The sequence below is a fragment of the Barbus barbus genome (genome assembly GCF_936440315.1).
Source record: "Barbus barbus genome assembly, chromosome: 4".
NCBI lineage: Eukaryota > Metazoa > Chordata > Actinopteri > Cypriniformes > Cyprinidae > Barbus > Barbus barbus.
The window spans coordinates 13,811,402-13,825,058 of NC_136732.1; the positions used below are offsets into that span (position 1 = coordinate 13,811,402).

A 13,657-nucleotide genomic window follows, 5' to 3' on the forward strand; every position below is an offset into this window, starting at 1 on the left:
GAGGGAAACGATAGGAATATTTTTGAACAGTGAGAACAAAACATGGGACAAAGGAGGGAGAAGGTGTCAATGACAGAGAGAAAAAGCGAGAGGGGGGCGAGTCAGCAAACGAGATACGCTCATTCGCTCACGAGACAAACTGAGTGAGAGAGAGAAAGAGAGAGAGAGAGGGAGGGAGAGAGAGAGAGAGAGAGAGAGAGAGAGAGAGAGGGAGTGCGAGCCACTATCATTCGTTCCTGACTCCACACGGGAACACACCATCCCTGGAACACGGAATCTGGCTGGGAACGGAGAAACGGGAATGCACTAGGACGAAAAAACTGAGGAGAATAAATATTACCTCTCATCTGTTGGTCTTCCTCACTCTTCTGTCATCCACTGTCACTTTTTCTTTTGATTTTTCTGAGGAGAACTTCAGAGCCTCCAGTGAAAACACATACATATAGAGATATATCTATAACAATCCTATACATATATCAATATACAGTATGCCTGTTTTCATAAACAGCGTATGGGTAAGCTTCAGATTCTACGCTTCAGAAGCATTTCTTCCGTTGTAGGAAGCTGATCTGTTGCATTCTGAGACGTGTGCATCTGCACCACGCGTCCACATGGAGAAAGACAGACACAGAGAGAGAGCTTAGATAGGTGCTTTGGGAGCTGGATTAGGTGTGCTGTTCTGTCTTTTCGTGTGTGTGTGTGTGTGTGTGCGTGTGAGCGTTTTGCGTTTTTGTGTGAGCAAAAACTGAGGGGCTGTAATGCTGAGACCCTCTTTCTTTCATTGTGTGTGTGTGTGTGTGTGTGTGTGAGTGAGTGTGTGGTAGATGATAGATGATAGAACTGAGAAGAAGAGGCCCCAAAGAAACCAGAACCAGAGGAAAATGTGTTGATGTTGCTCAGGAGACTTCTCACTTAGGTTTCTTCGAGTAGCAACTTTGTCTAAGATGTTTCTCTTGAAATGTCTTTGGAGAAACAAACAGAAAGCTAAATTAATATTGTGGAGAGCATAGCTCAGATTATTTTGATTTTGATTAGAATGAGTTTGAGTTCATACTAAAATAGCAGACTTTGGTGTCTTGGTCAAAACAGAGAATAGTTTGAGGCAATGTTGAGATCTCTGTTGAAACTCTCCTCAGGAGAAGCACCCATTTTAACAGGAGACTGTGGTCTAGAAGAAAGAATGGAGATGTTAGAGAGAGATCTCATTTGTGATTTCTCTTTCCTGTGGGGTCTGCGTGTATGTTTGTGAGCGAGAGAGAAGCAGAGAGCGTGTGTGAACGAGAGAGAATATCTGATAACAGCTGCATGTTCACACACAGAATAGAGTTCAGCAGATCAGATCAGACCTATTAGTTTGAGATATTCGAAAAGAAGTGGGCTAAGAAGAGTTGCGTTTTTGGTTGGGCTTCGGCTTCCAATAAAGATCAATCGAGTGGAAAAAAAGAATCTGCAATGTTGCTCATTCTGATCTAGATCTTAAGATTAGCACATGCATCTTCAAAAGGTCCAGCACATTGTTTTTATGACAAAACGTCCATGTTACGTATATTACAAACCCTTATGTAAAAATAATGACATGATCAATTATATTTTATATATTTTATTTTACTTTATTATGATTACAATCAATCATTATATAGAATTTAGATTTATGTGAAATATTTAAATTTAAGTTAATATATCCTGATTTGTATCTATATATTTAGACTTAGAACTACATATATTCCAATTAACATTTATGCATTCAGAACTGCCAGCAAAAATATTTGGTTGACAATACGTGGAATATATTTTGACCCAAAAGTATATAGTTATAGTTTATATTTATGTATTCAGACTTATGTATATGTATAGAATAGTATACTTTTATTACTTATCAATAACGGTCACATGAACATCTTAGCAGAATCTTTAATCATAATCTTTTTTCGACTGAAAATGGGAGTGTATGACAATATGTTTGGTGTTTTGTCACAGGGGACAGAACTGAGCAGAAGGAAGACACCTTGATTGTGAAAATCAAAGCATCAGGAGGACTAAAGAACAACAGATATTCCTTTGAGAGAACAAAAGTGTAAAACACAGAGAATGACTTGTGGAATACCTCCGAACTGTAGCGTGAGGCATCTCTTCCTCGCTGGCATCATGCAATGTTCAGTGGGAAAAAGATCACAAATAAGGCTTGATTCCAACAGTGTCATTTCTTCAGGCTTCTGAATTGGAATTCTACCAAGTGTTGTTGTTTTTTTTCTCAGGCCACGAAACAGTTTGTCTCAGGGTTAGATCCTCGAATCTGGAATCTTCCAAAGGGGAGGAATCTTGCTCGCTCTCACTCTCTCCCTGTAGTGATGACAACGGAGAGCACTTTGTGTGCTGAAGTGACGTGGAAAGCTCTCCGTCTCGTTCCCTGATGAGGGCTGACTTCCCTGTATCAGCTTGCCATTCTTTTAGGAGCTGGACAACAACAAGTCAGCATTAAACCTGCTCTAAACTTGGAGACAGAACTCTTTGCTCAGCAAACTTGATTTCTTGGTTCCCATTAACTAAACTCCACTGGTTTAATTGTCCCCAGTGGCGCTGTTGCATTATGGGATACACATTGTGGGATTACTCAAAGAAGATCATGGCAGCCTCACACCTGTTTTTGAATGTGTTAACTGCCGTTTTACTGTTGAGCTACGTTTCTTACGGTCAAAAATCCAACACTGCCAGCACAGATGAGCAAGCTGCAAATCGGACGGCTGCTCCATCTGGTGCTCCGGAGGTCACTCTTGCGACCCCGGGTTCAGACGCAGACGAAACCCCATCATCCGGGAGCCCATCGTCCGGGAGCCGCTGTTGGGGTTACTACGATGTAATGGGCCAGTGGGATCCTCCATTTAACTGTAACGCAGGAATCTACCTGTTCTGCTGTGGCTCCTGCTACTATCGATTTTGCTGCCAGTTCAAGGTTCACAGTCTGGACCAGACGTCTTGTTCCAATTACGACACGCCGGTGTGGGCCAACACAGGCAAGCCGGCGGCTCCGGTGACCGACGTCCAGGAGGAACCAGATCGAGACCGCACTCACATGATCGTGTACATAATATGTGGAGTGGTGGCCATCATGGTGCTGGTTGGGATCTTCACCAAATTGGGCCTGGAAAAAAGTCAAGGAGGACAGACGGACATGACAAACTCCAGGTGAGTGGGTGTGAGGATGACATCATTGCTCATCGCTTGTTAATTAGATTCTCAGAGATGTCTCATTTAAGTATCAACTTTGCATTAGATTTTGCTTCTTATAATTACTGAATAGACTTAAAAATGTGAATTTTTGACATTCAATAAATGCGCGGAACTGTAAAGATCAAACCTTTTTTTATTGTACACTTTTGTATCTTGGCAAATCTGAGCACTGTTTGAGTTTTCTACTGAAACTGTAGAGGAAACATGTGAGTGGCTTTTGAATATTAAGGTGTCTGAAATAATTTTTCATTTTTTATGGAAACTTTAATTGTTTAACACGTTTCAAAATTCAAAAGTTTTCTAGCTTTTAAACTCAGTGTTCAGTTTTTTCAGTGCGGCTTCATACCTCTGCGCCCTACTGTATTTCTAAGATCATGCATTCATGTTGATTTCTCAAAGCTCAGCTTTTGTTTCAGTGGAACTGTACAGTAGGCTACTAGCTGCGATCAAAAGATTATATTTTTGTACTCCTCCATTATGTGTTCTGACTATATGACGTTTGTAAAGAAAAAAGAAAAAAGAAAAGAAAGATGAACTCAACACCATCATAATGTAAATAAAGTTGATACTTTGTTCTCTGTTCAGCACGGGGAAGCGTAGCGCTGTCTTCCGGGGGTGGGAAGAGTGGGACGTCAGTCCAGCTATCTGTCTCTCATCCGTAATGTGGCATGGCAGTCAGACACCACCATGATTTAATGAGTGCTATTGATAAGGGCTGGAAGCATGCCATGCCCGAGATAGAAAGCGGCGCGTGAGAGAACAAATGATAGATTATCCATCGTCTGCTGATTTTAGCGGGTGGGTAAAAACAAATCTCTTACGCTTTGTGACGGAATAAAAAAGGCACATGGCAGAGATGCATTTCTAAATGAAGCTATTAAAATTTATAAGAGTTTCTGTTGGTAAAGATATGTGTGAGATGCGCACAATGACAAAGGCAGTGTTAGAAGGGCAAGCTAGTGAAGAGTAGCCTATAGCCAGCTTGTTAATTTAACACGATTTATCATAGGAAAGCTTAATGAGGCTTGATAAATGGGTGCCAAAAGTAGTGAATAGTGCGTGTCATAATGGTGCAACTAAACATATCCAGTGTCTGTTGGGACAAAATACAGAGGCACATTGAGGAAAGAAAGAGAGTGATTCTATTGACCAGCTCTGAGAAATCCAATGAGGCCAACATGACTGGATTCATCCAACACAAACATTGGCCAGTATAGAGACCAACGTGCTCGCACACACATACACAAAACCCATCCTATGCCACTGACCTTATAAAATCACAGGGTCAGAACAGTGACCAATGACTGGTGCAATGTCTAGAAACTGAACTGACGTGCTTCATTTGAGTGTGTGAATGCATGTGCGCGCTGAGCAAACCATCTCTGCCGGCTTGAGACGTTCAGGTTTTATGTTTTTATGCATAATATGACCTTTAATAATTACATTTGGTGTATTTGAAGGGCGTATTTGAAGGGCGTATCATGCGTTTGAATGCGTTTGCAAAAAGCATGTTCGCTGGTGTGGTTTTGTTTTTCATGTGTAAAATCAATTCAATTCAGCATGAAATGATGCTTTTTCGCCACTACTCAAGTGATGGTTGGACTGTGCGAAAGCTCTGCTTTCTACTAGCATTATTTTTATGTGCGTGCTTGACAAGTCTCTTGGTCAGACATGGCAAGTTTTACTAAGACAAAGTTAGTAAACGGAGAGCCAGAGAGTCTTCGAGAGAGCATTTGTGTGCTTATGAGGTAAATTTCGTACATCCGTGCTGAGTGCCTACACGATCATCCAGGCAATAATGGAAGTGGCTCTGTAATGTTTTTTTAATGTCTAAAATGTGCGAACATGCAAATAAAGCTTCTTGGGAGAAAAGAAAGAGCACAAGAAGGTCAAAAGTAAGGGCAGAAACTTGTAACTCGTAAAGTTTTTAATGAGTGTGTCCTCAGTAAACACCAAGATGCCTGCTTTCTAAAACATGCACCATGTTGCCCGGAGTTAGCAATAATAGCAACATTTGTCAATTAGAAAAAAATAGTTGCCAGTGGGCTATGTTGCAATATAATTTGTAATCTCTCAGTCATCAATGTCTTGCATATTGTGCCTCCTAAATTAAAAACTAGAAAACTAAAAAGAATTTAAAGGGATAGTTCAACCAAAAATGTTGTCATCATTTACTCACCATCATGTCGTTCCAAACCTATATGAGGTATGCTGAACACAAAAGAAGATATTTTGAAGAATTTTGAAAAACCAAACAGTTTTTGGTCCCCAGAGAAAGAAACACTATGGACATCAATGGGGACCATCAACTGTATGATTAAGAGCGTTCTTCAAAATATCTTGTTTTATGTTCAACATACAAAAGAAACTCATACAGGTTTGGAACGACATGAGGGTGAGTAATTGATGACAAACTTTTATTTTTGAGTGAACTATCCCTTTAAATATCATCTTAGTAAGACATATTATTGGGAGATATAGAGTAGTCTGCTTTAAATCAGTCGTGGCCTAATGGATAGAGCATCGGACTTGTAACCTGAAGGTCGTGGGTTCGAGTCTCAGGATTGTAGGTGGGGGAGTGAATAACCAACACTCTCTCCACCCTCAATACCACGACTGAGGTGAGACCCTTGAGCAAGGCACCGAATCCCCAACTGCTCCCCGGGTGCCGCAGCATTGGCTGCCCTCTGCTCCGGGTGTATGTTCACTACTGTGTGTACACTTGGATGGGTTAAATGCAGAGCACATATTCCAATTATGGGTCACCATACTTGGCCACACACCACCCCTTTCCCTTTCCTTAAATCTCACTGATTACAAGCTATCTTATTTTTTGGGCCATATAAATATTATCAGCTGCACCAAATTGCATATTTTTTCTTAGTTCAGGTGACCTCCAAGTTTTCATTCTTGAGCGTGACCTTCCTATATAAGCCATAAAAGCCTGATGTATCAGATATGTCACTTAACAAAAAACAAACATTAACTGTTCCATTTCAAAATCATGTATAGGGTTTAATAAGATTTATAGGGTTAAGAGCCCTCCAAAATTAACAAACAGATCTCTCGTGTGCATTTGAGGAGCTTGTGGTTTATTTTACAGACAAACCTTGCCACAGATGTCTCTTTCTCTGATTTCATAGAGTTTGTTTGCTAGTCTATATTCAGCTTTACTGGCCAGCAGACAGGGCCCACAGAATAAAGCGGTGCCCCATTAAAAATGCATTACGACTTCTGATAGAGTTGATTCACAAAGCTGGCCCTGGAACTATTAATGCGCTAGACAAACAAACTGAGCTCCACAGTGAGTCCACCAAGGCGGGCAGAAACCAGCGGGAGACGTCTCACAGGTCCTTTTACAAACCTCATGAATACACTCAAACCTGCTGCACTTCACTTAGCCACAGGTCAAAGACTCCCGGGTGTTTTTGACAGCTTTTCAGAAGGAAAGAAAGGGCAGAAATGATGAGAACTGATGCAGAATGATTCTTGACACATTTGGCAGTGTAATGAGAAAGAAATGAATCATGAAGTGCAAAAAACACAAAAAGCAGGCCCAGAAAAAAAAGAAATTTAATCTATAAAATCGTTACGTATTTGCTTCCTCACAAAAGCTGAAATTAATGTTAAAATTAATGGTACAATTACTGGAATATAAATATAAATACAATTCTGAAGCCTTGATTCCTCCATTATCTGTAATGCTAAGCATATTTCCACCTCCTGAGGAGTTTGCTAATTACTCTTGTAAATTTCCTTCAACAACAAATCATGCATATGCTAAAATGTCTGTTTACCTTTTTATGAACTTTCTAGTAAACAAAGTTATGTTGTTTTAGTCCTACAATAAACCTTCTTGCCCTCCATAATGTGCTAATGCATGTTGCTAACGATTAGCTTGCGTTAATAGCATGTTAACACTAACAAGTGGGTTATTGTTGCAATGAAATGTTTGGCTTTGAAATCCTGCTTACTGCATATATTTAATTGCGAACAATGTTGTCTTTACCAGTAATTTGCTTCCCAATTAACTGTAGCACAGCCTCATCAGTGTCATTGTGATATTGTTTCCTGTCTGAGAACATAGTTTGATTAGTCATTGTCTGTCTTTGAAAGCATCTCTAGAGGAAAAAAAAAATATAGGCCTATATATAGGAGACCGAGGGGTGGGGGGGGGGGGGGGGGGGGGGTGGAGAGATGTGTGGCGGCTTGTTGTCACGCAAGGAAATTGTCAGAAGCACTATATCTCAAGATTTTGAGTCAAAGGTCCTGTTACACAAATGCGTGTTTTCTTTTTAAACAGTAACTTTGTGTGTTTGTTTGAAATATCTAAAATCATCTTAAAAAAATTTCACTATCATAGGATTTTTACTAGCTGTTGAGTAGGTTATCAATTGAAGGTAATAAAACTTAACAAATTCTATGAATTCTATCAATAGTTAAAATATAAATTTTAGATGAAAAACTTTAAAAATGAATAAATATGAATATGAATAAATAAATAAATAGCAATCTTTTCTTGCCCTGGCAACTAAATGAAATAATTTTAAGGTAATAAATAAATAAATAAATAAAACAAGATTAAACATTAAAAGTAATATTTAAAAAAATGACAAAAAAGCATAACAAAATTACAAACAAACATTAAGTAATTAAACTAAAAAACTTAAAATTAAAATAAAAAATTAAAATCTAATTCAAAATATGAATAACAATTTTAATAGTAAATAAATAATATTATGCAGAGTTTTAGTTTACCTAAACTAAATTGAACTCTGAAGGGTATTTTTCATATATGTCAGGTGGAGGCAGGGTGTCACGTTTTTTTATGTTGTAATTTTACAATATCTACTTGCTAAAACAATGTTTTGATTTTTTTTTGTGCTTAATAATTTTGCTTAGAAAATATTAAATAGCCTATTAGCGTTGCCACTTTAAAAAGCTTCCCTCTGTGACAACTTTCCCCCCTATAGGTTGTCGTGTTAATTGGTCCATGTTTTGTTTTCCCCCTGGGCAATAATGGGGGAAAACAATAACTTTTTTTGTAGCCAAAACTAAAACTGTTTTGTTTATACAGAAATTGACTGTGAAATATAAACCTATACTAAGAAATCTTCAGTAGTAAAAAGTGGGACAACTAGCCCCAAGTCTCCTTTACTGTTTCTCTACAGAATGTCCTGTTGGTTGAAGACGTGACCTGTCAGTTTCTCTGCATGCTTGGACACATTGAGCGGTGGTGCTCATGCGGGTGACAGAAAATGGGAAAGTCTCATCTCCTCATAATTTCCTGTCAGTTTTATTGAGTGTATCTATCACTAAAAACTGCACCCCCTAAACTCACTTTAGCCCCTTTGACACACCAATAGCCCATCACACGGACAGATACGCATGTTCACACACACACACACACACACACGTCCTGTTCCGCTTCATTGAAGATTGAGAGGGCTCAGAGGGCTTTTGGCAGCTCGAGGCTCAGCTATCAGAGCCCTTAGAGATTAGCAGTTTCACTGCATGTACCTGTCTATCAATGCCTCGGTGAAGAAGCTGAACCACACGTTACACACGGATGGACATCACCTCGGCTATAAAGGTGCCCGTCTTGTAAAGCTACTAAATGGACCATTGCACCCATGATTGTTGCAATTCCTCTAGGAAACTGCCTCCCTTAGCTCCAGAGCAAAGATGTCAGTGACGGATGCTGTCACTACGGATGGATTAGACACCGATTACAGAGCTTCACCGCAGGATACAGCTCTGCCCGAGATTTCATTTTGACTTAAATACCACGAGGAGTAAAAGGCTAAAAGCAAACAATGATGTATTTTGCAGGGGCGACATCAAAAAATGATGTCAGAAGGCAAACTAGTCTAACGGCAGAAAGACATTACTAAAAGGGACAGTTCAGCCAAAAATAAAAATTGTGTCATTGTGTACTTACACTCATGTTGTTTTATTCCAGCATGACTTCATGACTACGATTTTCTATAGAGGAAAACTAATGCAAAAACATCCTGGCTACTCTTTTCTATATAATGAAAGTAAATGGGGACTGGGCAACCCAGGCTTATTGGGAAAAATATGCTAGTGGTGACTTTTCTGCAATATGATATTGTATGTTTTGCGGCGCTTTCAAAGTAAACCATCCAGTGAGTGGAAACAGACAAATATGAATCGGGCAGTGTTTCATTCCGTTAGTTGTTGTATGTATCTCTGCAGTTCGGTAATGAAATGTCCGGTAATTGGCGCTAAAAAGTTAATGCTAAAGTAACATACCACCTACACTTAAACTCAAACTTAAACCATTAACATATAGTGATAACAAAAGCTAAGCTAAGATAAAAATGCATTTGCTGAAGCAATCATTCTATAGCTTGTTTATACAAGCGGAACACTGTACCGGGTGAGCTACCGAGCAAGTTTACAACGTCAGTAAGGAGGTGGTTATGTGATGCAAACATCAAAATATATAAGTTTACAAATCATGCACTGTGGTAAAAGTGTTTTGAGGTATCGTAGTATTGGCCAAGGAATCACAAGAAAATACATAATTATTAATTGAAAATCTGCCCCTATTTATAATTTGTGTGAAAAGGAATACCTGTTATTGGTGTTTTATAGCCACTAGTGTTCTTTTCAGTTGAAAACTGCAGTGAATTGTATATAGGTATACAATTTTGAGTTTTGGAGAAATGTAGAGGCAAGTTTTTCCAAGGAGCCTATGTTGGGACTGGGGATGTTAAGGTCTATAAATGACAAAAGACAACAACAATAAAGAAAAGGTTAAAAAAAGTGGTCTATTCAACCCCAAGTCTTCCAAAGTCACACAGTACAAAGAACATACTACAAATCATTATTTACTGTTAATCTTTGTCTCAGGTGAAACTCTTGGAATGGACTACAAAAGTCATACTGTAAGACCAACATAAATAGTATGATTGTGCCATTTTATGCCACTGGTGCCAAATGACATTGGTTTTTGTATGTCTAATGACCAAGGCTTGGAATATCTTGTATGGATATAGTAGTTTTACGCTGCTTTTTTGTCATTCTGAAGCTTGACAACCGCAGCTCCCTTTCACTTTTATTATGGACAAGAGTGGTCAGTATGAGAAAGGGATGAAAATGAACAAAAACAAACAAACATGCATTCTGATTCAGAAGGCTTTTGCATCTGCACATTGTAAAATAATTTGGCCTCAAAATGTAAATCTCCTTTTCATGCATACAGCACACATGAAATGGACACACTGAACCATGCTGACTTCAGTTTAAAAAGCTGTAGATGCCTGCGGTGTGTGTTCGTGTGTACTGTTTTTGGCTTCCACCACACACAGAGCGTATTTGTGGTCCCCAACTGTTTAATGGTAACACACACAACATACACAGCCATTTTACAGCATTACATAACGTGGGGTGATATTGAATAGACCCCGGGCACAGTGTGTGACATCACTTAAACGCATCTCATTTCCCACCCTTGCAATATAGCTGATGAACAGCAAACTTAACACACACACACACACACACACAGTAATCATACAAACTCTGCTCTAAAGTCTAGTGAACTGCCTCACTGTCTACATAATGAGCATTTTGACTGAAATTGAACCTCATGGTGCTATATGTTAGCATACACATATAACACAAATCAGAGTACTGGCGACCCAACTTACACTTAAATCCAAGTTTGATACTAACATGTAGCTTAGTTAATGCTGCTATACTCAAATAATAATAATAATAAAAAAAAACACAAACAATGGATTTTATATAGAGTTTGTTGCAGTGCATTCTGAGACTGCCTTCATCTTCGTCTCATTTTGAAATGAGGTATCTTAAAAGACAGCATAATGTTGCTGCATAATAGAGTTTGACATTAGCATGTAGCTTAGCTGCTAAACTCAATAGGAAAATATATATAGACCAAACCACTGTATTTGTTTTTAATACTTTTATTCTGCCATCTAGGAGAGTTTGTTGCTGTGTATTCTGGGATTGCCTTTTGTGTGAATATCCTACTTTGTTGAACAGCCTTCATGTGAGAAGCACGCCATGATGCTTTGAAATGCTTGAAAAATAAGGGAGAGAAAGTTTTGAGAAATTATACACATGTGGCTTCAAGGTTGTATTTAAGTGGATTTATATATTTAATTTAATATCCTAAAACGATGATTTAATATCATCAGGTCACTTATGAACTTCATAACACAAACGTCTGCAGACAGAGAAACAAAACAGACAGAAGGATCAAAGGCTGAAGGGGAGGTTGGATTTCTGTACAGTTTTAAGGAAATAAATCAATTACTGAGAATACTTGTAAAATACAGAACATACAGAAATGTGATGTTAATGGAGAAAATCAAAATATGAAGTTGGCACAAAGGTTTGCATGCACTGATATTTAGTACCCTAAAAAGTATGGCCAGGTTCGGCTTAGCTATGAAACTATGAAACCATTTTCCTCAACTACAATGTCAGCTTAGCATGCAAACTTGTTTTAAGTAAAAAATATTTGATATGACTGAATCAACCTGACAAGACTAGGTTACACAAAAATATGGTCAGATCCAGTAAAAATTGTTAATTAGGATAAGAAATGCATGTTATCACTTTTTCAAGTGTTGGTAACCCCGCTTCCATTGAAATCTCATTGGTCTAAAATTCTGCTCCACATAACTGTATTTTGGACATCAAGTATATTCTGATTTGTGTTGTGCAGAAATTAAGCTATGTGACTAAAAACTACTTTTTGCTGGAAAATTGACCCATTTGCTCAGCTCACAAGAAATTATTAATTTGCTGTTGAAAATAATCTAAACAGAGGTCGTTTTTGGAATGTAAAATGGCACAAGTGTGATTTGGCCTTCGCAGTGAGTTGTGTGTTTGTGCATGTGTGTTGTGTCTTAATCACATTGATGGAAAGTTGATGGCTAATTTGCAATTTGTTGGAGCAATTGAGTACTTTACCTTCTCTCTCTCCCTCCCTCTCTCTCTCACCTTGATCTTGAATTACTGCTGCAGTTTCCTGTTAATCCCACATAAAAAAGAGAGACAGCGAAAACACAAAACAGTGCAGTGATAAGTATCACCAATGAGCTGTTCAGAGCTGAAGCCCTGCGGGAGGAACGATTCTTTCCCTTTCCATGTCTCATCCCTCATTTCAGAGGCTCAACGCTGCTCAGTCATCCTGAACAGACTTGTTCCAGGGGGGATGGTGGGGTGGGATTGTCAAGGCCGAGTGCAAAAGGGAGGACCTGATTGAGACCAGAGGGTGTAGGGTAGGGATTGTACAGATATTTATCTTGATCTCTGTCCTGTCAATCAAGCTACACACGCTTGAGATATCTACAGTCGATGGGAAGATGAGGGAGATAGACGAGTGAGTGGAGGAAGGACACAGCATGAGAAGAGGGAAATGTATATTGTTTATTTGACTGATGAATCTAGTAGAATCAAGGAATGAAGGACCATCCTTTCAAACTAAATTGGGTATTGAAATGTGTTCTATTTTAACTTGATGCACTGCCTCAAAAACAATGCTCATGGCGTGAGATGCTGAAAAGAAACATCCATCTGATGCATACAGTAATCACAATAATAAAAATTAAAAAATACCTCACTCAATTGCCTGTGACTACTTGGCTGAGTTATCTGTAGTTTACTTGTAGCTGAAATAAAATAAAATATGAATATTATATAAAAAAAATTATTTAAACAAAAATTAGAAAACTGAACTGAAATTACTGAAAGTTTGCTTAGAAAAAGCAAACTGAATAAAAAAAAGCAAATTAAATAAAACTGAAATGAAAATAAATGAAAGTTAAATAGGAATATTTAACAAAATGAAAATATGAATAAACACTATAATGCAATATATACGAAAAATAAAATAACGCTGTGGAATGAAAACTGAAAATTAATACTAACATTAAGACAGATTTGTTTTTTTTTTGAACAACTACATTAGTCCCTGGAGAAAGCTTCATATCTCCTCTATAAAGCATGCAGGTGCAGTCTGACCTTTACAGAAGGAGGTGCAGGTCCTCCTGGAGGTTCAGGTCATTCATCTTGGAGGTGGAGAACGGTTTTGTCTTGTTCCAGAGAGGAGGGCGATTGGTGTGCCAGTTGGTGCAGTGGTGCAGTGGTGCATTTGCTGAGTGAAACCTTCACTCAGCAAAGGTTCATCATTTCCACCTAATTGCACCGTCGTGGACTGCTCTGCGTGCACCAGTTAAGTCAGCCGGCAAGTGTGAGAGAGTGTTTTTTTTCAAGTGGATTAAATACTTATGTGACGCATTCATCCTCATAAGGGAGTGATAAATGTGTGCGTACTTTAGATTTATTTTCTCTCTTTAACCCCACATCACATTCAGCCATTCAGTTCACTGAACCTGTTCTAACAACATTCTGGTCTTCCAATACCCAA

The 13,657-nt window shown here is 38.6% G+C and overlaps 1 protein-coding gene across 1 annotated transcript in view; it reads left to right on the forward strand.

Moving 5' to 3' along the window:
* Positions 1 to 2,623: 2,623 nt before the first annotated feature.
* LOC306860595 (protein shisa-9-like) overlaps positions 2,624 to 13,657 on the forward strand; it is a gene marked incomplete at both ends in the record, with an annotated part of 62,493 nt that continues 51,459 nt past the window's right edge. Inside the window, one exon of the mRNA XM_079402367.1 lies at positions 2,624 to 3,183. Within this exon, the coding sequence (XP_079258493.1) occupies positions 2,624 to 3,183 (560 nt within the window). The remainder of the gene's footprint in view (positions 3,184 to 13,657) is intronic.